Source organism: Oryzias latipes, chromosome 17 (assembly GCF_053564925.1).
Source record: "Oryzias latipes strain Hd-rR chromosome 17, Olatipes_Hd-rR_3.1".
In the NCBI taxonomy this organism is placed as follows: Eukaryota; Metazoa; Chordata; class Actinopteri; order Beloniformes; family Adrianichthyidae; genus Oryzias; species Oryzias latipes.
The window spans coordinates 34,082,585-34,107,283 of NC_136253.1; the positions used below are offsets into that span (position 1 = coordinate 34,082,585).

General features: G+C 41.3%; 1 protein-coding gene across 6 annotated transcripts; it reads right to left on the minus strand.

Annotated features, from left to right (window-relative positions):
- Positions 1-546: 546 nt before the first annotated feature.
- Positions 547-24,099, minus strand: LOC144986654 (FYVE and coiled-coil domain-containing protein 1-like). 6 transcript variants are annotated; one of them, XM_078934265.1, is made up of 18 exons: positions 23,952-24,099; positions 23,445-23,509; positions 22,308-22,414; positions 20,197-20,322; positions 17,735-17,841; positions 16,314-16,457; positions 13,752-13,848; positions 11,285-13,648; positions 8,743-8,823; positions 7,501-7,619; positions 7,200-7,367; positions 6,934-7,074; positions 5,511-5,719; positions 5,272-5,413; positions 4,504-4,602; positions 3,496-3,706; positions 2,252-2,361; positions 547-2,174 (listed from the first exon to the last, which is right to left on the minus strand). In XM_078934265.1, the coding sequence occupies exons 1-18, from the start codon at positions 24,041-24,043 to the stop codon at positions 2,099-2,101; spliced, it is 4,458 nt and encodes a 1,485-aa protein (XP_078790391.1). In that variant the 5' UTR covers positions 24,044-24,099; the 3' UTR covers positions 547-2,098. The 6 variants fall into 6 exon arrangements, with proteins under 6 accessions (XP_078790391.1, XP_078790390.1, XP_078790392.1 ...); XM_078934264.1 differs by having other exon boundaries at positions 23,445-23,575; positions 23,952-24,058; XM_078934266.1 differs by having other exon boundaries at positions 23,799-23,970.
- Positions 24,100-24,699: the final 600 nt, after the last annotated feature.

Below are 24,699 nucleotides of genomic sequence, written 5' to 3' on the forward strand. Positions count from 1 at the left end.
TTAACCCGTTACTGGGTCAAATTTGACCCGGCAACACTATACCATTTGCTTTAATAACGTGCACCCGCATGGCGGGATTGACCCGTACGGATGCTGCAGGTTTTTGGGTCGTCCGGGTCCACGGAGGAGCTGCATCTTCAGGGGAGCACAGGTGAGTCCTGCAGTACGGCCGCCTCATGAAAATGGAACGTACCATTGTCGTGCGTGTGGTGAAGTATATCATAAGCTCTTTGTGTCAGGACAGATCATGGGGACCAACCAAAAGACGACAGACTCAGGAGTACGAGCACTTGGGTTTTATTGATGGCTGCAGGAATTGTTCCAAGTTCCAGCATCACTTGGAGAGGAATTGTCTAGAACTCACAGGACTTGGCGGCGAGGTGACGGAGATCACAGGGAGTGAGCATTGGAGGATAAGCAGACGGAAAGCTTGAGGTGATGGAGCGCGAGAACAGGAAGGGAGGTAACCGGGCCGGTAGTCGGGCTGTAACATTAACTAACGGGTTGAAAAGGTGGATTAAAAACAAAGTGAGCCACAGCCAAATGTTTATCATATCTATTTATTAAACAATTGTCTTTCTTATAAATAGTTCCATAGAACTCTTTCAAAAGTCACAATGCAAACTTCCCTCTGTGCTGTTGTCACACTCTGCACATGCAGAGAAAAACAACAAATATTCAGCCACTGCAAAGGCTCATGGGATACAGAAAAACCACACAAAAAAAAAAAACCTTCAAAGGGTAAAACTGATGCACAGTCATTCTGCTTTGTCCACAAATTCAGCTTTGCTTTTGTCAGTTCTTTAGCAAATTCTCACTAATTTAGTGTTGAATGAAAGGTTTTAACCTCTATTTTATTCCTGGAAGTCAATATAAAGCCGTTTTTTATACATTAAAGGCAAAGAAAAGGTTTTATTAAACAAAAGTAACACTTTGATACAAACATATTTATGGGAAACAAGCAAACATTCAGGGAGTTTTTGCTTTTTCACCGAATAAATCCTGTAACCCAATTCTCCTCCGACTGCAAAAATGAATACAGCTGCGTGAGAAAACCCTTCTATCGATTCAAGGGTTTAATTAGTTCATCATATAGCGTCTACATGTGTACGTTAAAGGCCCACTCCAATGAAAAGGGTGTTTTGAACATGTTCTTGTGACGTAAATAAAGAAAAATAAGCTCAAACTAGCATTTCTGACCACTTCTTTCTTTAAATTGTTGCAATTCAGACGAAAAAAATCAATCGTGATTGTGACATAGAAAATACATGGATGACGGGAAGGGGGGGCGGGGCTGTTCAATGCAAACTCCCGCCGCTCTGCACAGGATTTTTGGTTCTTTTTGGCTAAAAACAGCATCATCATTACTAAAAGAGCACTGTGAAGATATAGATCACATAGATCAGAAGATGATCGGAGTGGGACGTTCCCGCTGAGATCTCAAGCGGAAAAACAAACGTTTAAAAACCCATCATGCTTTGATAACGTTAGAAACTAACGATTCAAGCTTTTCTCTTTATCAAACCTGCAGCTTTCACCAACTTTATTTCCATCAAGTGGCTTTTCAAAGTGTAGCAAGTAAAATAAACCCAAACCAACTTCATGCTGAATGTAGAAATCAGCGAAGATAAATAAATGATGAAGTTAAGAAAGTGCAAATTCACAGAAAGATTTATAAACAAGGATGTTTTTTGTGTGTTTTTTTTATCACCACAGATTTTGGAAAATCCCTTCAGCCACTTCAAGTTTTCACAAATAAATAAAAAACTTTTCTTTTCTGATGTTTTCTATTATACTGCAACTTTATAATTGTCTTTATAGAAGTGTTTCTGAACAAGATATATATATATATATACATACATATATATATATATGTATATATATTTCACTTTATATGTCAATCAAGTTTCAGTTTTGCTCAAAGACTTTAAATTCATTTAAAAAAATGAAAAGGTAAATTTGTTCAGAGAAGCAGAAACACCTCAGATCTTCCATAAAACAGCTCCTGTTTTCAAGTAGTGCGCGTTAATGTTCGTCAGACCTAACTTTAGTTCTTATTTCCCACTAAACGTCACAGCCTTTGGCTGGTTCTGTCCGATCAGAGCGGGTCGACTCCGTGGCAGACGGCGGGCTGGTCCAGAGTCAGGTGGTAACAAACTCTCTTGGAGATGAACCTGACAAACACACAAACAAGGAGCATGAAGGCCCGTGGCAATGAGCGAACAGGGACTTGAACAGGGAAGCGGCAGACCTGGAGAAGGAGTTGTCAAAGATGAGGGTGTATTCTCCGGGGTTTCGGACCTTCAGCTCCCCCTGAATCGTCTCTTTGTGGGAGTTACAGCGAGTCAGAGGGATCAGAACCTGCCGGCGGCAAAACAACAAAACTGTTTTGGCAAAATCCCACAAATGTTGCTTTAATCCGTACCCAGAGGAAATGTATTTTTGACATAGTGAATGACCCCCCCCCTAAAAAAATTACTATAAAATTACTATAAAAAAAATGATGACATCACAGCGGTAATTTCTTCTTAAAAAAAAAAAATCAAAATCCACAAACGCCACGGTTTGTGTTTTTTCACATACCCGACGTGTTTCGGCGGAATCCCTTCCACCTTCGTCAGGGTCGTCATCATGTGGTAGCGTGTGACGTCTTTAAAAAACGGATGGTTGTGACAGAGGCGGAGTCACCTGTCAAACCTTGACAAGTGACTCCGCCCCTTGAAGCATTTTCCTTGTTTCCTTTTCACAGTCTTTTTGATGTTAGCCCCCCCTCAAAGCTGTCCAGCACAACAGTGATTTCTATTACTATCAAATAACATCAAAAAGAATGTGAAACATGTCATTCACATGTATGTGGAAAAACACAAACCGTGTCTGATAAAAAATTACCCAAGATTGAGGGAAAAAAAAGCTTTTTTTTCTTAAAATTTCACTCCCAAGCTGCCAGTTTGAGTCTACAACCAAAAGTGAAGTTTATTGACCTTTGACCTCGGGTAAAGGCCACCAAGATGATAGTTTACTATTTTTGCTTCATTTATTGCACAGAATGTTTAATTACTCATCTGTTTCCAAATGTTCGTGCCAAATTCCCGGAATTGACTGAGAATGTGTATTTACTTTTTAACAATCAATTCTATTTCCTCCTGATTTTAACATTTGTTTGTATTAAACTGAATTTTATGTTTGCAGTTGAAATTAGATTTTGATCTGGTCTTGATTTGAGTTTTTTTTTAACTATTCAGTGGTTACTCTACAGGTTTATTGCTTTAAGTTGATATATACATTTAAATATGTTGCAGTAAACAGTCGACCCCCTCAGGGTCCTTCTGTTGGTTCTCATCTGCGTCATGTCATGAGGAGAACCAGCTGCTTTTAGCAATAAAATGCACCAATGCAGCAGCTATAAATACACATTGGCTCACTTTATAACATAAAAATGATTTTCACTGAAAGCTAAAGATGCAGGATGAGCGGACACGGATGCTGGTGTCCAACCTTTGCCTGCTCCAGTGGAGTCTCTGGGTTGGCCCTGTAGACCACACTGAAGGAGATGCTCTTGGGTTCGGAGGTGAAGGTCCATGAGACGGTGGGACCGGCGGCGCTCACGCCGATGGGGATGATGCTGTAGCAGCTGGACTTGATGAAGAGCTCCCGGGAGCTTTCTCCAAAGCCGGAGATGTCGTCCAAGGTGAAGGCAGTGGAGAGTCTGCGGCACAGGAGACATCTTCAAAAACGCAAACCCTGGTTTTTCTGAGCCATTTCACTTTGAAAATTCAACCAGGATTAAAGGCTTGACTGCACTTTGAGGGTCCATGAACAGTTTCACAGAGAGATGATTTTTCTTTTGAATCACAGGGAGCTGATCTCCTTTGAAAAATAAAAACTGTCACGATAAAGATATTCTGCAGTCAGAAGAGGATATGGAAGCTGTGGGGCAGTGGTGTGTATTTTTGGTTTTTGATGCACATCGAGCCGCTCGGTCACATGAGCCTCGCACCGGCCGGTCCGTGGAAATATTATCTGACATTAGACTGGTCCAAGCCAGGGAAAAAAAAAAGTATGCCACCACCGATCTAATGCACTTTCTTAAGGAAGAACCACCTATGACCCTCATCAGAAAGTGTTTTACCAGACCATCACAGTGACATCACACCTTTACTGAAGGTTATTTAAGGCGAGTCCTCACTGTAACTTCAAAAAACTCTGAAATAATGAACCTAACTTTCAAAATATTCACTTTTTTGGCTTGTGATGCCTTTCAACAAAAAGCCTCAAAGCTTTTTCAAAGTTCAGTCAACCAACATGCTTTCAGCAGAATTGAAAAGACAAACCATTTACAGAACCTGCTTATGTCACTTTCATTTCTCGCTTCCTTCATTAGTATTTTGCCAAAAAAATGTATCCCTTAAAATGGGAAGAAAAACCAAGAGGTGAACCGTGGACCACAGCGTCCTAAAAAACACTGGTTTGAACAGAAACATGCAATTTACCACTCAAACTCACGTGAGCTCTCCAGACTTCAGCAGGCAGATTTCTGCATCCTGCACTGCAGCGCCGACATCCTCTGCATCCTCCGAGGCAGCATCTCCTGCACTGCTGCTCCTGAACGACACACATTCATGCAACCGGAAGCAGTCAATGAAGCATATGTGTCGATACAGGGGAAAAAAACAACAACATATCAGAGACGTTCAGGTTCAGATGTTCACTCTCATCACACTTCAGGGAATGAAGCCAAAATAAGAAACAAAAACAGCAACGGGCTTCTACACGTCAAACGGAAAACATCCTGCAGTCAGAATTTAATTTGACGGGTGGAAACGCAGCTGATCACAGAGCGGGGCGACATTGAACGTCTTTGCTCTGGGGGGGGACTCGCTTCTGTCCAAAGGACGGTTCTGGTGGTAAACACGGACGCCCATCTGGAGGGTGACTCTTTTGCTCAGCGTCAGAAAACAGTTAGACCCCTGGCTTCATCGGCTCCAAGTGTGAGCATCCAAAGAAACAAACGGGCCATAAAGACCTGCAGTAAAATCAAACTATGACCAGACATAAAAATGAAGAAAAATTCAATGTAAACGTTTGTCTTTTTAAAAGGGTCAAAACCTGAAAGGTATTTGGAAATATTACAGATTAGGATTAAGGGTGCCATAAGTCATCAGGGATGATCTTAAATACAAAATGTTGGGGAAAAAAAAAATCACTGCTGTTTAATTTCAATAGTCTCCTTCAAATCTGCTGTTCATTGCAGGCAGACGTGGAGAAACTTACAGCTGTGCCGCCCCCTGCTGGTCGTGTCCAGGAGAGCAGGCGGCGGTGGCACCTGGGGAGCCGCAGTCAGAAACGCCGCTCACTTCCTCCTCTGTGATGATGTCAAAAACCACGTCATCCTGTCCTTTTCCTTCATCTCCTCCTACAAGATGAACACGGTCTCCATCACCGCTGCTGGAAAGCACCCCTGTGACATCACACAGGTGGATGTGACCACGTGTGCCATCACGCCTCCTCACCTGCGATGCCCGTCACGGCGCGGCCAGCCTGAAGCAAGCGGCTGAGCGTGGTTCCCGGCACGCCGTGAGCCACTTCCTCCTGCGGGTGGCGCTCAACCACTGCACTGTGCTGGTTGTAACAGTCCACACAGCAGTGCTCTCTGCCGCCGCCCTGCTGGGTGCTCACCGTGTTGCTGCAGCAGTAGTAACAGAAGGGACGCCCACATAGTCTGGGAAGAGATGCAAAATGAGCAAGTGTCATAGTATAGTTATAAAAAATGCAATAAAAGCTGCAAATGCTGGTGATTTCGGTTTGTGAGTCATAAACAAATAAACACGTTTGAAGTGACGTGAATCCAAAAACCATCTTTCTGTTCTCAGCCCATCTGAGATTTTTGATTTGTGTGTTTTTCTGTCACATCTGTTTCAGATCAACACTTTAATTTAAGTATTAGACCACAATAAGACTAAAAAATGTTGTTGTTTTTTGTTTTTAAAGTGCAGGAAAAAAACTAAAATGACCTGCAGAGAGAAATAGTAATTGCCCCCCGACCACAAAGAAAGTCTTGATGATCTCTGGTGACCTTGCAGGCGTTTGGCCGAGGGTCACTGTCGTTTCAGGGGGCATACATCTCGTTTTTGTTTTTGCTTTTGTAGAAATGTGCAGAAACACTTCCCCTTAAAAAACTTGGAAACGAAATCCCTGATGGGCTTTGACTGATGGAACTTTTGCCATTTCCTCATTTTTGCCTGCATATGTGCCTAAAACAAACATAAAACTCAAAAGTTTTCCTGTTTTTTTTTTTTTAATTCTCTGATTGCATCAGATCCAAAACTAACAATTCAATCTCTCATTAATAAATTATTTCCATGAGATATTTCTTAAAAATGAATTTAAAATTTGTTGTAATAAAATTTTCTGTACTGACTTGTAGCTTTTGCAATAGAAGTTTAGAGAATAAGCGTGAAAAAAAGAGGAAATGGAGATGAACTACATGAAATAGGGAAGCTTATTGCTTTAATTATACCATTTTTTATTTTCACAGCAAAAAACCTGATTTCTAAATCAGTCCATTTCCTTTTTTCCTTTCATTATAAACAAGAAAAGTGTCTTAATGTGTCTGCTGTCAGACAATTCAAAGCAAGATGCCAAAACCAGTTTTTGGAAGTTTTATATTAGAAAAAAAGAACTTTGATAAATTGTGTATTTTGAACACTTTTATTTGAGAGCTTATTAAGCAGTAAAGCATCGTTGGTGTTCTGACATAATGATAAAACTGATAGAAATGCATTTAAATGTGAAGCAAAAGGCAGAAAAAAAGATTCCTTCACACATGTCAGCATCAGAGCTGCCTCTTGGTTTCATTTAGCTTTACTGTACGCTTTTAGAGTCAGAAAAAAGGGCAGCACATCCCTGTGAGATGCACCAGCGAACCACGCAGACCTGCAGTTGTATTTACGAAGCCACCAGCTGAACTGGGTGTGGCAGCCGAGGCAGTGGTTGACGTCCCGCTCCGTCTGCTCGTCCCGCAGTTTCTGCTCGAACTCCAGAGCATCCGATTTCTGCCAGAGGGCGTCCTTTTCCCTGAACACAAGAGGCACAGTCAGCATAACTGGCATAAAACCCCAAACTACATCAATGCAGAAGATCTTTAGGATAAAGCGATGTGTTCATAGGACGATGATGTCAAGACACAGAGATGTCTATACCTGATCAGTTCCACCAATCTCTCCTCCAGATTGATTTTGGTTCGGTAAAGATCATCCAGTTCAGCAGCTGTTTGGAGATCCATGCTCTGTTTGTCCTGCTTCAGCATCCGTAGGTTGTCAGCCATCGCCTGACAGGTCTGCTGGGCCGCTGCGAGACTTTCCTCCGACCTGCCAAAGCAACGCGGTGGAGTCCCACCAAACCATCCACTGAAAAACCCTCCAATTTTACCTGTTTCCATTCAAACGCCACCAAGGAGCAGCTTCACCTGAGCAGAATCCCTTTATGAACGCTGTGTCTCACCTCGATAAATTCTCTTTCAAATGGATTATCTCATCTTCTCTCTGCAGTAGGAGATTTGCCGCCTCGGCCATCTGGATGTTTTTCTGCTCCATCTGTTGGTTACATCTCTGATTCTCTTCCTACGAAGAGAAAAACAGGATTTCTACTTCTTAACCACTTTTAAACGGATCATTTACACCACAGAAACAGAATTTCCATTTTAATTCTGACCCTCCGACTGTATATACTGTGGCAGTTAGTGTGTGTTCTTTGACGCGGTTTACTGTGTGGTCAGTGGGAACACGTTTGTATTTCTTTGTGTGAAATGAGGCTCCTTTGGAGCTGCAACCTCAGAGCTGTGGACCGGTACCGGCCCAGTTGGTACCGGTAAAGAGAAAAACATGACCTAAATGTTGGGTTCTGAGTTTTATTTTGGAAATCGTCTGAATTCTCCGCCATATCCGACTTGTTCTTGACGCTTGTCGAGCCGCTCGGTCACGCATCGAAAAATCCATCTTACTTTGGTACAGCGGCTGCCGCTAAACCGAAACCCCGAAGTTAACGAAAAACAGACGTATTTGGAAAGTTTCTTTTTGCAGAAAAGAACCAGTGAGGAAACTGAAAAGCTTTGACTTCAAAATAAAAGTAATCTGCATTTAACAAACAAAAACCAATAAATATAAATTATTTTTGTGACAGTTGTTCCCACAGACCATAATAATAATGCAGAATATTCAGCAACCTGCTGTCTATTGTTATGAAGATTCTGCTAAAAAAGTGGTTCACATTTGCTATTAGTCAGTTTTAGTGACCATTTTCATACGGACCGGGTTTAAGTTCTGGTTCTGTAGCTTCCACTTTGACAGTTACGGGTTAAAAGGAAAATCTAGATCACATTAAAACAGTTCCTTCATGACATTTAGTGAACAAATAAAGTTTAAAGCAGATATTTACAGAGGATAAAGATGAACTTTACCCTCAAAGGTTAAGAGAAACTGGAGGCTAAATAAAAATAAAATAATGGAGGTCCACTTCAGCCTCGTCCAAGCCGGTCAATGGTCTGGAATTAAACAAGTCCAGAACTGAAACCACTGCTTTAGATGCTGAGTGGAACTGCAGTAAATCTATTTAAAAGACGTCTGAGCGCCAACTGCACCACAGAAACGTGTCTGAGACGGATTTCTGCTCAAGACACAGTCAGACAAGCAGCACAACGTGGACTAGAACGGTTTGTGGGCCTAAAGTTTGTGTTTAAAAACTCACCTGCATGTGCTGAAGTTTAGTTTGGAGAAGCAGAACCTTCTCCTGCTCGGCGGCGAGCTGCAGTTTCACTTCCTGTGATCCCTGATAGCAAAAAGAAGAATTAAATCATCACGCCGGACGTTCATTCGGACATTAGAGAAGATCGATCGGAGGTCAAGAATCTGCAGGACATAAACACATCATCCCTGGACTTCGTTCTTAACAAAAACTATAAAGAATTAATCAAATTAAATTAACATCAAATATTTGGAATCATCTAAATCTCACACTAATTTGAGTCATTTTGGTGTTTTCAAGCAGGTTTTTTGAAGCTCCTTAAAGACCAACTCTGATGAAAATATATACAGAAAATCAAGCTTAAAATTGCAGTTTTTAGTATTTCTTCATTCTAATCCAGTGTTTTTCAACCAGTGTGCCGCGGCACACTAGTGTGCCGTGGGAGATGGTCAAGTGTGCCGTGGGAAATTGCCCTCATTCACTGATCTAAAAACATTTTCCATCTCCAGGATTTCAGCTCTCTGTTCATCCAAACAGGCCCTGATAAAACACTGAGGATTTAAGAATATAAAAGATCGTAAAATACTTTTTCTTTGCGTTTATTTATTTTATTAAAGACATTTTGATAAGAATAACGGTACAATACCGCGATTCAGCTGCAGCTCCGGCTGTATTTTGGAAAAGTCCTGTCGCTTTTAACTGTCTCCACCAATCATTGTAGGGGGGCTTAATCACATGTCATCAGTCTGACCAATCAGAAGTGGTTAAAGTCTTCACTTCCTTGTCCCGATTTAGCTCATAAAGTCGCTCAGTTCTAACAAAAATACCAGCTAAAGCTCGTCTTTAGCGGTGTAGCTTTCCACAGAATCCGGTATCAGACTGTGGAACAAGTGAACAAAACAATGAAGCTCAGAGACGCGATCTCCGGCCGTTTTATGCACTACATCTCCCATGATGCATTGGGTTGTGAGAGGGACAGCGCACAAGGAGATCTGTTGTTAAACGTCTTCAAACCAACGAACACACATCAAACTGTTTTTAGATACTCTAACTTAACTTTTATTGCATCTTTTAGAGGAAAAACAGCTGCAGTTTCAAGCTTTTTCTGCAAAAATTTTCTCAAAAATGCATGTGAGATTGTGGAGGGGCTGTAGATCAATACAGACTATGAGTTTCTCCTTGTTTTTTTTTAATTTTTGGATGCTGGTGTGCCGCGGGATTTTTTTTAAGGTTAAAGTGTGCCGCGGCTCAGAAAAGGTTGAAAAACACTGTTCTAATCATTGTGAATCCTTGAAAATACACTAGAGGTGGATCACAAACCCCCTGCTCCGAGCTCTCAGCAACATGGGGAAAAGGGGGGCGGGGTCGCTCTGCTCAGAGGTGAATTTTAAGGAAAAGGTTAGAAAGCATTGGGCTGACAAACGAAGAAGTAAGCTGGATTTTAAATGGTCCAGAAAGAAATCTGGAGACTTAAATGAATGTTTTAACAGTTTTTAGACGTTCTGCCACTGACTTGTGGCGTTCCACAAGGCTCTGTTCTAAGTCTTCTGCTATTCACAATATAGATATCAATGGAACTGGTCAGAAAAGAACTAATGCAAACTATTTTTTTTGCAGTTGACATGATTGTTTGCTCTTTTGAAACTTTACTTACAGAAACCATCAACAACTCTGCTTAAAACTGAGTTTCAACTTTAGAAACAAGTTGTGTTTTTCTCTTCCATGCCAGAAAAAGACTTGTTGCTGGAACATTTCTTCCCGCAGTGGATTATGGGGATGTTTTCTACACACGTGCCCCCACAGAGGCTTTGTGCACGCTGGACTCTGTTTTTCCCTACAAACACACAAACTCCTCATTCTGATTTGTATCTGCGAGTTGGTTGGCAGTCGCAGGATCACGCACTGCCACAAACTCGTCAGACTGCCCCCCCCCCCCCCCCCATATTTGAGTGTGGCTCTTCAGCGCAGATCTGATGGACCACACGCACTCCGTTCCCAGGACGCCTTCTCGCCGTCCGTCCAGAGTGTCCGGACAGAAAAGGGAGAGTTGGCTTTTCAGTCTAAAGCACCAACGGACTGGAACTCTACAAAAAACAACACAACTCCTGAAACTCAAAGCCTTTCTGAAGGACCTGGAAATGAAATCATGAACCTGTAGCTGTTTTTGATGTTTTAATGTATTTACATTTGTCTGAAATGTAAAGGGTGTGTCTCACTTTTTGCCTCTTGGCCATCAGGACTTTCTTGGTAAAAAGATCAATGGAACTTTCCTTTTTAAATAACTGTAAAATATCATTTCTGAGCAACTCCTGCCGCTCTGCAGAGACTATGCTGTAGAGAACGATAGATTTTTAGATTTTGGCTAAAAACGCCATCATCGTAACTAAAAGACCACTGGGAACGCTTTGAAAATAGACCAGAAGAAGATCCGAGTGGGACTTTAAACTGACTTTATACACTTGTGTCTTTTGTCTGACAGCATGAGAAGACAGAAGAAATCCGAACCACGCTGAGACGTAAACGCACTAGAACTCTCATAGCTCACCTCAAGCTGTTTTTTGTAGGTCTCTGCTTGGCTGCGAAGCTGAATCTGAAGCTCCTGAATCTCCTCTTGACTTCTCTTCTCCATCTCTGCATGCTGTTGAGCGTTGCTGCGCTCCGTCTGAGGTTTACGCTCAGAGGCCAACAGGTCTTCTTGGTTCTGAAGCCGTCTGTGCAGCTCTTGGTTCTCCTGCAGGAGCTCCTCGATGCATCCGTTCAGTCCGTCCGCCTTGAGAGCGCCGTCCTCCTCCAGCTGCTGCAGCTTTGTGGACAGGTCCTCCCAGCGCAGAGAGGACTCCTCGTTGTCGGCGGTGAGCATGCACACGTGCACGCCGAGCTCGGCCGTCTCCGTGTTCGCCCTGTGGAGGGCTTCCTGATAATCAATGTTCTCCAGGCCCAAAGCTTCGCAGCGCTGCTTCAGCTTCTCCAGCTGCTCTCTGGATGTGCTCAGCTCTGCTGCCAGGCCAGCCCGAGCTAGCGCCTCAGCATCGCGCTCCTGAATCAGAGCCTCCTCACGCTCCCGGAATCTGAGGATCTCGTCCACGTGCCGGCGGTTCAGCTCCTCCACCTGAGCTTTTAGCTGATCCACTAAAACACAAAGGTTTTCTCTGGAGGACTCTGTCACTTCCTGCAGGGCCTGGATTCTCATCCGTTCTTCATTCCCTGCCAGGAGTTGGGCCCTGAGCTCCACCACCTCCTCCTGGAGCCGCACTACCTCCTTTTGGTTGAGCTCCAGCTGAGCCTCTGCTATGACCAGCTGCATTGGGGTCTCTTGTGAAGAGGTCTGGTGGGAACGAGGAGCCAACTTCTCGTTGCTCTCTGCAGCTCCCTTTTCATGTTGCAGATCTCCGTTCCTGCTTTCCAGCTCCCGAGCCTGCAGGAGGCCACATTTCACAGTCTGCTCCTCCAACTGCTCCTCAGCCTCCTGGAGCTTTTGCAATAACTCTGCCTGCCGTCTTTGGGCCACTGTGAGGTTCTTCTCCAGCCTCTCAGCTTTGGTGTTGAGTAAATCCACCTCCTGTTGAGTTGTGATTAACTGTTTGTTTAGGGTGGACTGAGCACTAAGAAGCTCCATGTTCTCGTGATCCAGATGTTTTCCCCGAGCTTCTGATTCTTCCTTCTGCAGAAGCAGCTTTTGGAGCGTTTCCTCTAGATGCAGGTTTTCTTCTAAGAGGACCTTCTCTCGGTCTTCCACACTCATCGTTGCAGCTTCTATTCTGCCCTGCAGATGCTTCTCCGAAGCTTTCGAAGCAGCCAGCTGGTCCAGCAGGACAGCCCTGCCCTCCGTCAGCTCTGCGATGCTCGCCTCGCTCCTTCTGACCTCCTGGACAAGCTGCTGCTTTTCCTCCATGAGTTTGCTGCACAGGGTTTTGCAGTCCTCCGTGTTTTCAGCCTCATCTCTCACAGTGACGCCATCACCAGCCTGAGTCTCACGAACGACATTTAGCTTCTCCAAGCGCTCCTCTAAACATTTGATTCTTTCTGAACTGGTGGCGAGTTCCTTCTCTCTGTTCCTTAAAGCTTTTCGTAGGTCTAATATCTGACTCTGGAGCTCCTCGCTCTGGCTGCCGCTCAGGAAACATCTCTGTTCTACCTCCTGTCTTTCCTCCTGCAGCCTTTTCTTCAGATCTTCTGCCTGACGCTCTCTGCACTCCAGAGAAGCCAGCAGATCCTGAAGTTGGGCCCTCAAGTTTCCGGCCTCCTTCTCTTTTAAAGTCAGCGCCCCTTGAATCCGGCCGACAGCGCTTTGGAGCTCCTCCAGCCGACCCAGCGCCTCCTCCCGTTCATTTCGGGCTCCGGCTCTCACGTCGGCCAGCTCCTCTCGACTTTTCTTCAACTCTTCTTCTTTGACCTTCAGCTCCTGCGACAGCCGTTCGGACGTCCTGCACCGGTCCTCCTCTGAAGTCCGCAGTTTCTCCTGGAGTTCCTGGGTTTTCCAGGCTGAGTCGCAGAAGCTGACCGCTTGCTGTCCTTTTTCTTTCAAAGCTTCATCTAACTGTAAAAGAAGTTTCATGTTTTTGTCCTCTGAAGCTGTCAGCCTGTCTCGTAAATCGATTACGGTGGAGTCCCAGCGGCTTTGATGCTGGCTCATTTGTTTCTGGTTAGGCGTTTCTTGCATACTTCCAGCTGAAGTCGGTGTTGAACTGTCGGACCTTTGAGCCGAGAGTTGGTCTTGGAGATCCTTCATGACGCCTTTCAGCTCAGCAGCCTCTTTCCCCAAAGTCTGAACCTGAAGCAGGAGCTCCTGCTGCCGTAGCTGCGACTGGTCGAGCTCCAGGCGAAGGTTTTCTTCAACGATGCAGGAAGCAGGCTCTGCCAACTCATCCAGCAGACCGTGGTTCAGCTCTGGGACTTGGGTCTCCTGTGCCTGCTCAGTGAATGGAAGAGGTCAAGCATTAGTCAGACTCGATTTTCATCATCTTTGAGTTTTCTTTTACATGAATTTATTGTAGCAGAAAGTTTCCACAGACCTGAGTGTGTGAAAAGCTGCTGGACAGGCTGTTGATGCTGGAGCAGCGACTCGGAGGCTTCCACAGGTAAGCTGGTGAACAGGTTCCTAACGTTCGTCTATGACACAAACAGAGCCCGAGATAAAGACCCAGTCTGACGAAAATGGTGTTTTAACTTCTTCTTCAGGCTTTTTCTGATTATGGATGACATTAATAAAGAAAAACAAGTTGCATGTCTTTGTTTTTCTTGATTAAAACTGTGAATCAGGAGATGACAAATAAATGTTTGAAAAAGAGCGATGCAGCAACAACACAACTCAGAGGTGAATTTCTACTGAGCTCCTGCCGCTCTGCAGAAACTATGACCTATCAAACAACAACGTTTTTTTTTTATTCTGGCTAAAAACATAATTATTATAATTAAAAGACCACTGAAAACACTTTGAAGATAGAAATAAAAGATGACAGACTGGGATTTTAAACACACACAAATATCTAAAACAAATAAAACTGTTTTATAATGTTTCTCAATCACAATATAATATATAATCCTGAGTTAAATAAGAAAATTGGATAAAATCATATCTAATTTTAACAAAAACTGATTTTCTGCAGTTAATTGAATATATATATATATATATATATATATATATTAGGCCTGCACAATTAATCGCAAATTTATCGTTATCGCGATTTCAAGCTGTGCAATTACCATATCGCAAAAGTCGCAATAAATGGTAAACCTTAAAGGTGCTAAAACAATCTTATGACAACTTGAACTATTTAATGAATTGAATAAATCCCATTATCCATTTGACCAATCAGATGGAGCTTTATGTTAGATGTTGCCCTCCTAATTAGAAGAGGGTCATTTGGAGCATAATTTAAGGTATTTTGACTCTTATTTAAATTAAACTTTTGCAGTATAATGGAAATGTTTTTATTATTTTTGCTATTTGTTCATTTATCGCAAGTTATATCGTCATCGCAATACTGATCACTAATATCGCATATCACGAGTTTTCCTCATATCGTGCAGCTCTAATATATATATATATATATATATATATATATATATATATATATATATATATATATATAGAATATACACCATATACACCAGTTTATATATATACACACACATTTTCTCCTGTGGAACAGAGTGTAAAAATAAATTAAATTCACCTTAAAACTTAAAACTGACAGATGAAGTGAATGAAGTAAATCCATGAATTCAAAATTCAAAAAGACATTTTCAAATTAATATTTAACCTATTTAAGTGTTAGTTATATGAAAAACAGAGCAAACACAATTTATTATATAAACTTCCAACCAAAAAATTCAATATTTCATTTATCTATTTAATCAATTTATTATTTTTTATTCATGAATGAAATCATTTTTGTTTGAATCCAAAACATGTCTTAGTGACTAGAAATTTATCTATATAAAAAAAAGGTTTTTAGTTAGAATTTTTTTTTTTTTTGCTTCTTTAAAGAATATCTGCTGATGGGACAAGATTGCATTACTTTTTTCTAAGAGTCCTGTTCTTGCAGAATGTTTTTTTCCCCTAAAAGTTTAGTCTTTTTTACCTTCTTGCGTCATCTGAGTTGTAATTTTGAAAACCTATGCACATCTGTGTTTATTTCTATGCAGTTTGTTTTCTGAGAAACTAAAAGCAGAACAAAGACGTGCTGTGACGTACAAACGAAGACACTGCGGCGCTCCCAGGCCGACCGAGAGACACAGTCTCTCCAGCATGTTTCATCTTTTGGTTGCCTGGCAGTGACAAACGGGTCTACGTAATGTTTAGAAGAATCGGCAAAAGCAGATTTTTGGATTTTTTGTACTATGTTCACCTTACAGAACATATCATTTAGGTCAGCTGGAACCAACGATTTATGCACCAAGTTCTCACAATTTTCCAGTGAAAAGTTGTGGGAGCATTTTTTCAGGCTTGCTACAGGAGCGCTGTTCAAAATCTACTACTTTCAATTCCAGCATTTCTTCCCACGTAGCTTCCAAATGATGTTTCAGGAGTTAGGAGGGGATAGATCGAAATTCCTAGGAGGACATTTAATTTGTAGAAGGTACTAAAGGTGATTTTTTTTTAACCTGTACTGCTGCTGCAACAAGGAAATTTCCCCATCGTGGGACGAATAAAGGAATATCTTATATCTTATTTTGTTTTTTTTATTCAAGATGGCTGCCTCTGTCTGAAATTTTGTGACGATCGCTCGAAGAAAAGTTTTAATTTCCCATATTGTGGGAAAATGGCCAAATTTCACACTTTGGACATCCCATAATAAGACACCTGTGTCTTCGTTTTATTAGTGGATTTCAAAATATATATTTTTTTAACCTTCTAAGAAGATTTTGGCCGCGTTTCTTTTCTGCTGTGATGTCATTTTATTGGGGGGGGGGGGGGTCGTAAATCACTGTGCAAATAGTTCATTTTTAATTGAAAGGAAAACTTTTGTTTAAAAAGAAGAACTGTGAAAACATAAAAACATTCAGTTTCAGTATTTTTCAATCGAGAAAAGGAAAAACAGAAGAAGACGTGGCAGCAGCTACTCGTTTACCTGGCAAATTTTGGCCAATCTGCATCCAGGTCGTAGCCTCTGGCGGCAACGTCAAATTGGATCTGGTTGAGCTCATAAAGGTGGTTGATGATGTCCGCAGTAAGGTGAGGCTTCAGGAAAGGACTCCGGGCGTAATACCAGTCACTGCATTTAAAATAAAAAAACACAAGCAGGAAGCTGGAAAAACACGTTTTTTTGTGCGAGTCAGAAAAATGCTGAAGCTATCATTTCATGTCTGGATGTGCTGGAAACACAAAAACACACAATGATTGAGATTTTAAAGGGATTTGAAGCACTTTGCTGCAGAAACAAGCAGATTCTGTGTTTATAGTGTTGCTGCTTCATCACTTAGTGAAATGTTTGGTTTAACAACCAACGGAATTGGCAGAAAAAAACATTTTTAAACATCAAACTTTATCTACATTAAAGACATTATTAACATAAATTCATGAAATTAATCTCTATCCCGTATCCTCAATAGAAAGCTTTATTTTATTATTTGATGCAACAATAAGAAATAAATGAACATGTGCAAAGCTGCCCATTATGCAGTTAAATAATTCCACAATAAGATTTTTCTGATTTTCAAAATAAAATGGTCTGTGGTTGCCTCTTTTAGCTTCTGCAGTAAACAGAATAGGAATCTAAAAATCCTGTAAAGCCGCATAGTGACTAAATCAAGTGGCTAAAGAGAACAGGAAGTCTGTGGTTTAGGAAGTTCGCCTCTGAGCTTCTAGTGAAAACAGAAATAAAAGAAATCAGGAAGGGAGAGTAGAACTTCCTTTAAACAGAAACAGAACACCTTTCTAGGGTATACATTTAAAAAATATTTGTCATAATCCCTAAAAAAGAACACTACGCCTCCAGATAAATAAAGTACGTGTTTTTGTGCAACCACTTATTTCAAAGAGCTAAACGTGAAGTAGGTGCAGCATTTAGTTATTAGTTCTTAAAGGTTGGCAGAGATTTTTTTTTTTTTACTGGCTTTCAGTCAAATCTTTCTGCTTGTGAATCATATTTCTTTTTTTTACTAACATTTAACTACAGTGTACATACACGTATGTTCATATGCCAATTTTACATTTATCCTCCTCCTCTTATCTGGACATATATTCAAGTTTTGGAGATCAGGAACCGCCAAAAATATCTGAAATGTTAATTAAAAACTAATATTCTGGTTATTCAAAAAGTGCTAATTCACAGTTGAGGGTTTCTCAATGCGTTTTGATGCAAAGACATGGATTCATTTATCAAATTAAGTTGAATTGCTTTTTTTCCCCACTTGATAAATCAAATTTAGGTTGGTTGAGAAAAAAAACGACACATTTCAGTTTAGGATTAAAGGAACAACGGCTTCTTTCAAAGGAAGACACTAAAGGCCATCGCCATGCAAACAGGTCTGTGCGTCTGAGCGCTCTGACCTCGTGACCTTCTGGTTTAGAAGACACTGCTGCAGCGTGTCGGCAAGACGCTGGTGAACGAGCGAATACCGGATGAAGGCCCTGCCCTTCCCCAGAGACGTCTTCAGCTGCAAAAGCACAGAAACAGTTGGAGTCAGAGGAACATCCAGTCAGATTATTCTTGAAAAACAGGCCGGGTGGACATTTGACCTTTTAGAAGATCAGTTCTGCCCGCAGAAGGGTGTGCAGCGGGTTTTTGGGATGGTCATAGAGGGGGGAGCGCAGCTGTGTCCCGCCGTTCCCTTGAGGCTCGTGCGGCCATCAAAATGGAACGTACCATATGAAGTATTTGTAAGGATACTATAAGTTGGACGTACAGGCGTTGCTGTCGCACAGTTTCCTTACGCCACACTCCACTCGTAACTAAGGTGACCGGCTGCTTCTCGACCACCGCGGGTGCTGCACGTACGGGACGTGGTACAGACGTGACAGCAGGACGTCCACACAGATCTGATGGTCTAATTTCCTCATTTCTAGCAGTCAGACTGCAGCTTGAACCACGGAGGTATCAAAACTCTAACGGGCTCCGTGTGCAGTCGGCAAAATGAAAATATCTGTGTGACGCGCCCCTTCCTTACCTTTACGTGTTGCATCAGCGTTCACTACGACGTGCCACCGCAGCATAATCATAAAAAAAAATGAGCGTGAACATTTTTGCTCCATGGGCTCACCGAGCGCTCTATGATGTTGATATTTCCTTCGGGTCACCTGCGTGCTCTGTACAGGTTTGCCCATTTCTCACCAGCAGACAGCCCGTTTCCACCCGTAAAAGGGAAGCTCAGTGGCCTGGTGGAAGAGTGTCCAACCCGAGACTGGAAGGTCGTGAGCTCAAATCCAGACCGAGTGATACCAAAGACTCCAAAAATGGGACCCAATGCCTCCCTCCCTGATCCCTCATTGAGGGGTTGGATTGGGGGGGGGGGTTAAACCACCAAATAGTTCCTGAGCGCGGCTGTGTCTGCAGCTCACCGCTGCCCCAAGAGGGGTCAAATGCGGGGAACAAATTTCACACAGATAATGGGACTTTAACTTTCAACTTTAAGTTTAGTTGCGACTAAGGCCTCAGATTTCCTGCGCCCTTCTAGTAGGATTCATCCTGGCTCAGACAAAATGTCAGTAAACACGCCAACACGGCTAAAATGTGCAGGTGTCAGACTGTGGTTCTCTGAAGGGTGTCCAACAAGTCTGAGAGTTACAGGTAATTTAAACACGCTAACGTGGCTAACGTGTCGCCTGTCACACACAAGAATTCAACCGACTGAACCAAGTTAATAACGTTTGACCGACTGACTTATCTTTGGTCTGGCTTGATGTGCCTTATGGTTTCCTGCACCTCATATATGACACCAGTTCAAAAACTGACCATTCATTGATGGCGCACCTTCAAATCTGACAATGATAGCTTACTTACAGCAAAACATTGGAAAGAGATGAAGCCAAAAAATGAACATATCATACAATAAGAGCCTCAAATGTACAGGATTTATTTTAAGCCATGAAAACCCCTAATGCGAAACTACAGTCTGTACGCATGGCCTGTCCAACAAACAGACAGATGGAGGGATTAAAGTGAAATAACCAGAAGAAAAACAGGACTGGATTCCTTTAAAGCCATGACCAATGAGCAGAAAAAAAAGAAATTCCAACCAGGGACTTTTAAAGACAACAAACAAACCAATGTAGGTCTGTACAGGCAGATGGGACGCAATACAAATGTAATAAGTTCATGAGTTGTTGTGAAAAGTGGCAAATATGTGGATTAACACTGGCATAAGAAAATATATCACTAACCTTTACAGCACTTTAAACTCTTCAATACGTCACAAGAACAATCACCCAGTTGTTAAAGCAGAGATTAAACAATTGTTGTTTAAAATGACTAAATATGTGCTTTCATGAAGGTGAACTGGTTGTTTCTCCCCTCAAAACTGTCTGAAATGAACATAGAACATTCAGACTAGCCCCCTAAACTACCCCACCACTGCAAGACAGCTTTTCTTTGGCATGATCTGCAGTTTCCATCCCATTTTTAAGCCAAAAACACTCAGAATCGGGTTTCTGACAGTATTTGTTTAGTAAATAAACTGCCTAGCAATAAAACTCTGTTCAATGCACTTAGACAAGCATTTATTTTTGTAAAAATTCTTACATTTAAGCATGAAGCAGTTATCAGTAATATAATAAAAGAGAAATACCAAGGGTTAAAGCGGCACTTCTACATAATAAAAGATAAAGCTACGGTGGATTTAGCTCACCACGGTGACCGTCCCAGCTCTCAGTGAGGAGAAAGTCTACCGGTGGCGCGGCCGTGACTTAGCAGGTCTTACTGCTGCTGACTAACCGGCGGATTAGACCCGGGGCGGGACAGCTGCTGTGTGTGCGTTGGATGCAGGCCAGGCCAGGACAGGCCGGAGGAGAATTACCTCAGGGATGGACTTAACAAACCGCACGCCGTCGTTGTGTCCCTTGATCTTCATCAGGCAGTCGCAGAAGTAGTCCCAGTAGTCTTTTCTTTGGCCCAGAAAGGTCGTCTTTTCTTTCTGATCAAACTGCAGAACACACAGCGTTTCAGCGGAGCTTCAGCGGACGTTACCAGGGATGGCGTGCAGCTTTGCCTGGACTATGTTCCGTTTTAACTGCTCAGGGGTGGCCAAACGACGGCCCGGGGGCCACATACGGCCCGGGGGCCACATACGGCCCGGGGGGGCCATATGTCACCTGTTAAGCTATTTAAGCTGGCCTGCCAAACTGGAATAATGTAGAGAGAGATATTCCTTAATAATGTTTTTTTTCCCTGTAATTTTGGTGTTTACCCATGATGCACTGCAAATACATTGACGTTTGTTTAGGTACAGAAACCTATCCTTCATTCATGTGATATTTTGAAGATTTGCTGTTTTTCATTTTTCCGATCGTTACACGAACACAGCATTTCTCTGAGTTTGCATTTTCCCCTAGACTTGACATTAAAATGAGAACAAAAGTATAAATAAATTGAAATAAAAACACCAAAATGTTCTGTTTTAAATATGTCTCTTTGGTTTGGGTTAGTTTTCCTTTTTTTCTATTTTTTTAATCCAAATTCAACACTGGAAAAACAGTTTTATTTATTCATATTTATGCTTCATTTTTCAAAAGTTCATTGTAAACGTCGTTTAAACTGTTGTCATTTTGTGGCCGTGTTTGTGCGCTCTTGTTTCTGTTTTTTCACTTGAATCGAATTTATGTAAAAAAATAATAATAGTAATAAAAGCTAAGTGAAGCAAAAGAAGTGGGAATTCTTTAAGTTCTCTTCCTCTCTTTCAAACAAATTTAATATTTAACACGCTCATTGTGTCATTTTCTGTTTACATAAAAGTTCATAATGCGTCTATTTCTATAGATGCATGACAGAGTAACAATTGAAATATTCACGTGTATTTGGATGTACTTACCAGTACTAATCAATGTAATGACTTAATTGTCATCAGAAGTTTGATCTATAGATGTATGTTTCTGTTGTTTGGCATCAAATAAACCATTTTCAAATTCCAAACTAGTTCGAATTTCACTTTGCAAACTGAAAATGTCACTGAAGTAACCTGTCAAAGGATAACTGAAGGAACTAAAGCACTTTGGAACATTGTTTTAGAGAACTAAACCTTCAGACACCTTTAATCATTTTTTATATTACACATTATCATTTAACCTTCTTTTTGTTTTAAGGCTTCAGAACAGCAAATATTCCCGTTTGGTGCACTTCATCATCAGTATAGTCTGTGTGTACATTTGCTTCAGTCCTCTTTATGCATTTTCATATCCTGTAGATGCAAATATGGAAGTAAAGTTTATGACTGAATTTTTGGAGGTTTCTGACACAAAAAATGATCTTATATGATCTCCAAGCTAAAAATGACTCAATATCAGTTTATTATTATTACTTTCCAGTTTTTTATGCCGTTACTTTTTTTAAGAAGAGCCGCAATATTTTCCAAAAATTGATTTATGTTTAAATGTTTACTAGCAAATGAAAATTGTCCTCACAAATCGATTAAAAAAAGTCTTCTGCCTCCAAATTACACCTTTATTTTGCGCTAATATTTTTAAGCACACAATATTTTATTATTGCTGTCACAAAATTAATAAGATAAACCGTGTTCTTGTGAGTTTTTGAACATTTAAAAAATTATATATTTTTTAAGAGAATCTTAAAGAGGAGTTAATGCTAAACATGGACTTGCTTGAGTATTAAAATGAGTAAAAACCTATAAAAAAAAGGAAATACATAAATTAGAAAATGAGAAGCTTAATAGGACGATGCACAGCCAATCATGTTTTGATGCATCACTTTTTTCACTGTAACTCTTTTGTCTTTATGTAAATAATTATTATATGTTTATTATGTAGGAAAATATGCATAAAATACAGCAAAATTGGTGGTGGGAATTAATAAAAAAAACATTTTCTACTCACTTCTTTTTTTTACCACTTTCTAACTTCTTTATGTTGTGCTTGAAAATAAATAGAAATCAGTCACTGAATTAGGAAAGTGTACCTGCAGAAGGTATTCCAGCTTATAGAAGAACTTGTGGAGGTTGGCGCAGTCGTCCGTTATGGGTTCACAGCAGTCCCTGTGATCTTTACACAACTCAATCACGGCATCTGGAGACGCACAATTCAAACAAAATGTCAACCCGAATACTTTTGAGTCTTTTTTTTTGTAGTTCAAAAATAAATCTGACAATGGAAGTGTGTTAATATTAAAAGTAAAAGAGACTCTCCACTGGCTTCTAAGTGATTTTTAGAAGGTAAATGAAAAGTAAAACTGTATTTCCTCAAATATTTCTCCTCCATTGGTGTCAACTAAGGATGCAACAATTCACTTTCACCATGAATGGCTTCAAACCTCCATTTTTGGGTCAACGTTTCGACTTATGATTTATATTTTCCACACAAAAAAAATAACTCGCCGTGGCGCAGTGCTTAGCACTCTTGCCTCACAGCAAGAAGGCCCCCGGGGTCCCGACTGGGGGACCTGAACATCAACCTTTCTGTGTGGAGTTTGCAGGTTCTCCCCGTGCATGCAGGGGTTTTCTCCGGGGTCCCCTGCTTCCTCCCACCGTCCAAAAACATCCTTCATAGGTTCATTGGTTATTCTAAATTGTCCGTAGGTGTGAATGTGAGTGGGTGTGTGATATGTGTGACCCTGTGACAGACCGGCAACCCGTCCAGGGTGTCCCCTGCCTTCGCCCGTAAGTGGCTGGGATAGGCTCCAGCAGCCCCATGACCCCGAAACAGAAGAAGATGAATGAATGAGGAAAAAAAAAAACTAATTTTTGGGATTTGCCAATAAGCAAGTAACACAAAAAAACCCCAATTACATTAGTTCAGGATAGTAAAATAATAACATAAGGTGTTTGAGACTTTCAACTATGCTGTAGGAATGCAACAATTCAGTTTCCCCACCATTCAGTTAAATGATGTAAACATACGGTTTGGTTTTAAACCAAGAAACGTGTCAATCAAGTCTTTCCTGCAACCAGGCGACATTAACTGCAGACTTTCTCATCCTGTTTTTGAGCAGAGAGCCTCATCATGTAGACAGAGGATTTTTTTTTAAAGGTTTTCTTTACACTTTTTGTTAAGTATTCAGGACAGGAGGCCTAAATGCTGTAAAAACCTACAGAATTACCATGAAGGTCTTTGATGATCCTCTGCAGCTGCTTGTCTCCCACTGAGGAGGATGTCATGGTGAGGCTGAAAGCAGACAGCAGAGGAGAGGAAAATGATGAAAGGACTCCATCATTTAAGGGAGCCCACGAGCTGTAAACAAAACACAGACGGTTATTTTATTAGTTAGCAGCTCCCGTTCTCAAGCTAAATCTATGCTGCTGTTGATGGAGGGACATTCTGACCAGGGCGTCAGCTGCGACAGCAACAATAAGTCACAATTCAAACCTGAAACTTCTGCTAAAATATTTACATTTCCTCTGAAAGTGACACAAACACGGATCACCATCCATGAGGAGACAGACACATGATGCACCTGCTGCCCCGGGGCTCTGACGCCAGGAAACCCCGCTACTTCCTGCACAGATTGCGGGAAGGTGGCCGTTCCAGTCCCCGGTGGTTTGATGTTCAATGCTAAAACAAACACCCGTCAAAAAGAAATCACACTTCGGGGCATTAAAAAACTTACTTGACGAGTAAACCCGGTTGGAGTCGCTGCGTTCCTTGGTGATTTAGCAGAAACTTGCTAGCTATGGGGGCGGAGATTCGGTTGATTGACATTAGTGTTGGCCTATCAGGCACGCAGACTGAGGGATTGTTTGGTTGACTCTCAGAGGATAAATAAACAAGCGTGTGGCGTGCGTGACACGGAGGTCTCCAGCTATTAATTGATATGTTTGACAATATATAAATAAAATGGTAATAAAATATTAATAACTATAAATATGTTTGTTAAAGTATTGCTTTAGGAATTTTTTTTAATTATTTAGTAAATTTCATATATTATTTAACAATTTGCTAAATTATTTAACACTTAATTAGCCATTAGTGTTATTATTATTATTGATAAATATGTAAACATATGTAACATACATAAACTGTGGTATATTTGTTTATATTTATGAATATAAATTTGAATTGTGGGAATAGGATTTAAATGGAATCAAATGGGTAGTGGATGTTTCCACGTGTATATGCTTCTATCTATAAATTTGTGTGTAGTTTACACCACTGTTTATCACCAAAAGAGTTGGCTCACCTGCCTTGACCCACACATGAACTGAAGTACCGTCCCCAATTCATATAAGTCAACAGGATGTTGGTTCACCAGCAGCTATTACAGTTTCAACTCTTCTGGAAAGGTTGTCCACAAGGTTGAGGAGTATGTTTCTAGGAATTTTGGACCATTTTACCAAAAGTGCATTGGTGAGGTCACA

Coding starts and splice junctions, on each gene's coding strand:
- LOC144986654 (XM_078934264.1), bottom strand. CDS start 24,043: ATGTCAATCAACCGAATCTCCGCCCCCATAGCTAGCAAGTTTCTGCTA. Junction 7,368..7,500: donor TTGAAAGAGAATTTATCGAG/GTGAGACACAGC, acceptor TTGCTTTGGCAG/GTCGGAGGAAAGTCTCGCAG. Junction 7,075..7,199: donor AGATTGGTGGAACTGATCAG/GTATAGACATCT, acceptor TCTTGTGTTCAG/GGAAAAGGACGCCCTCTGGC.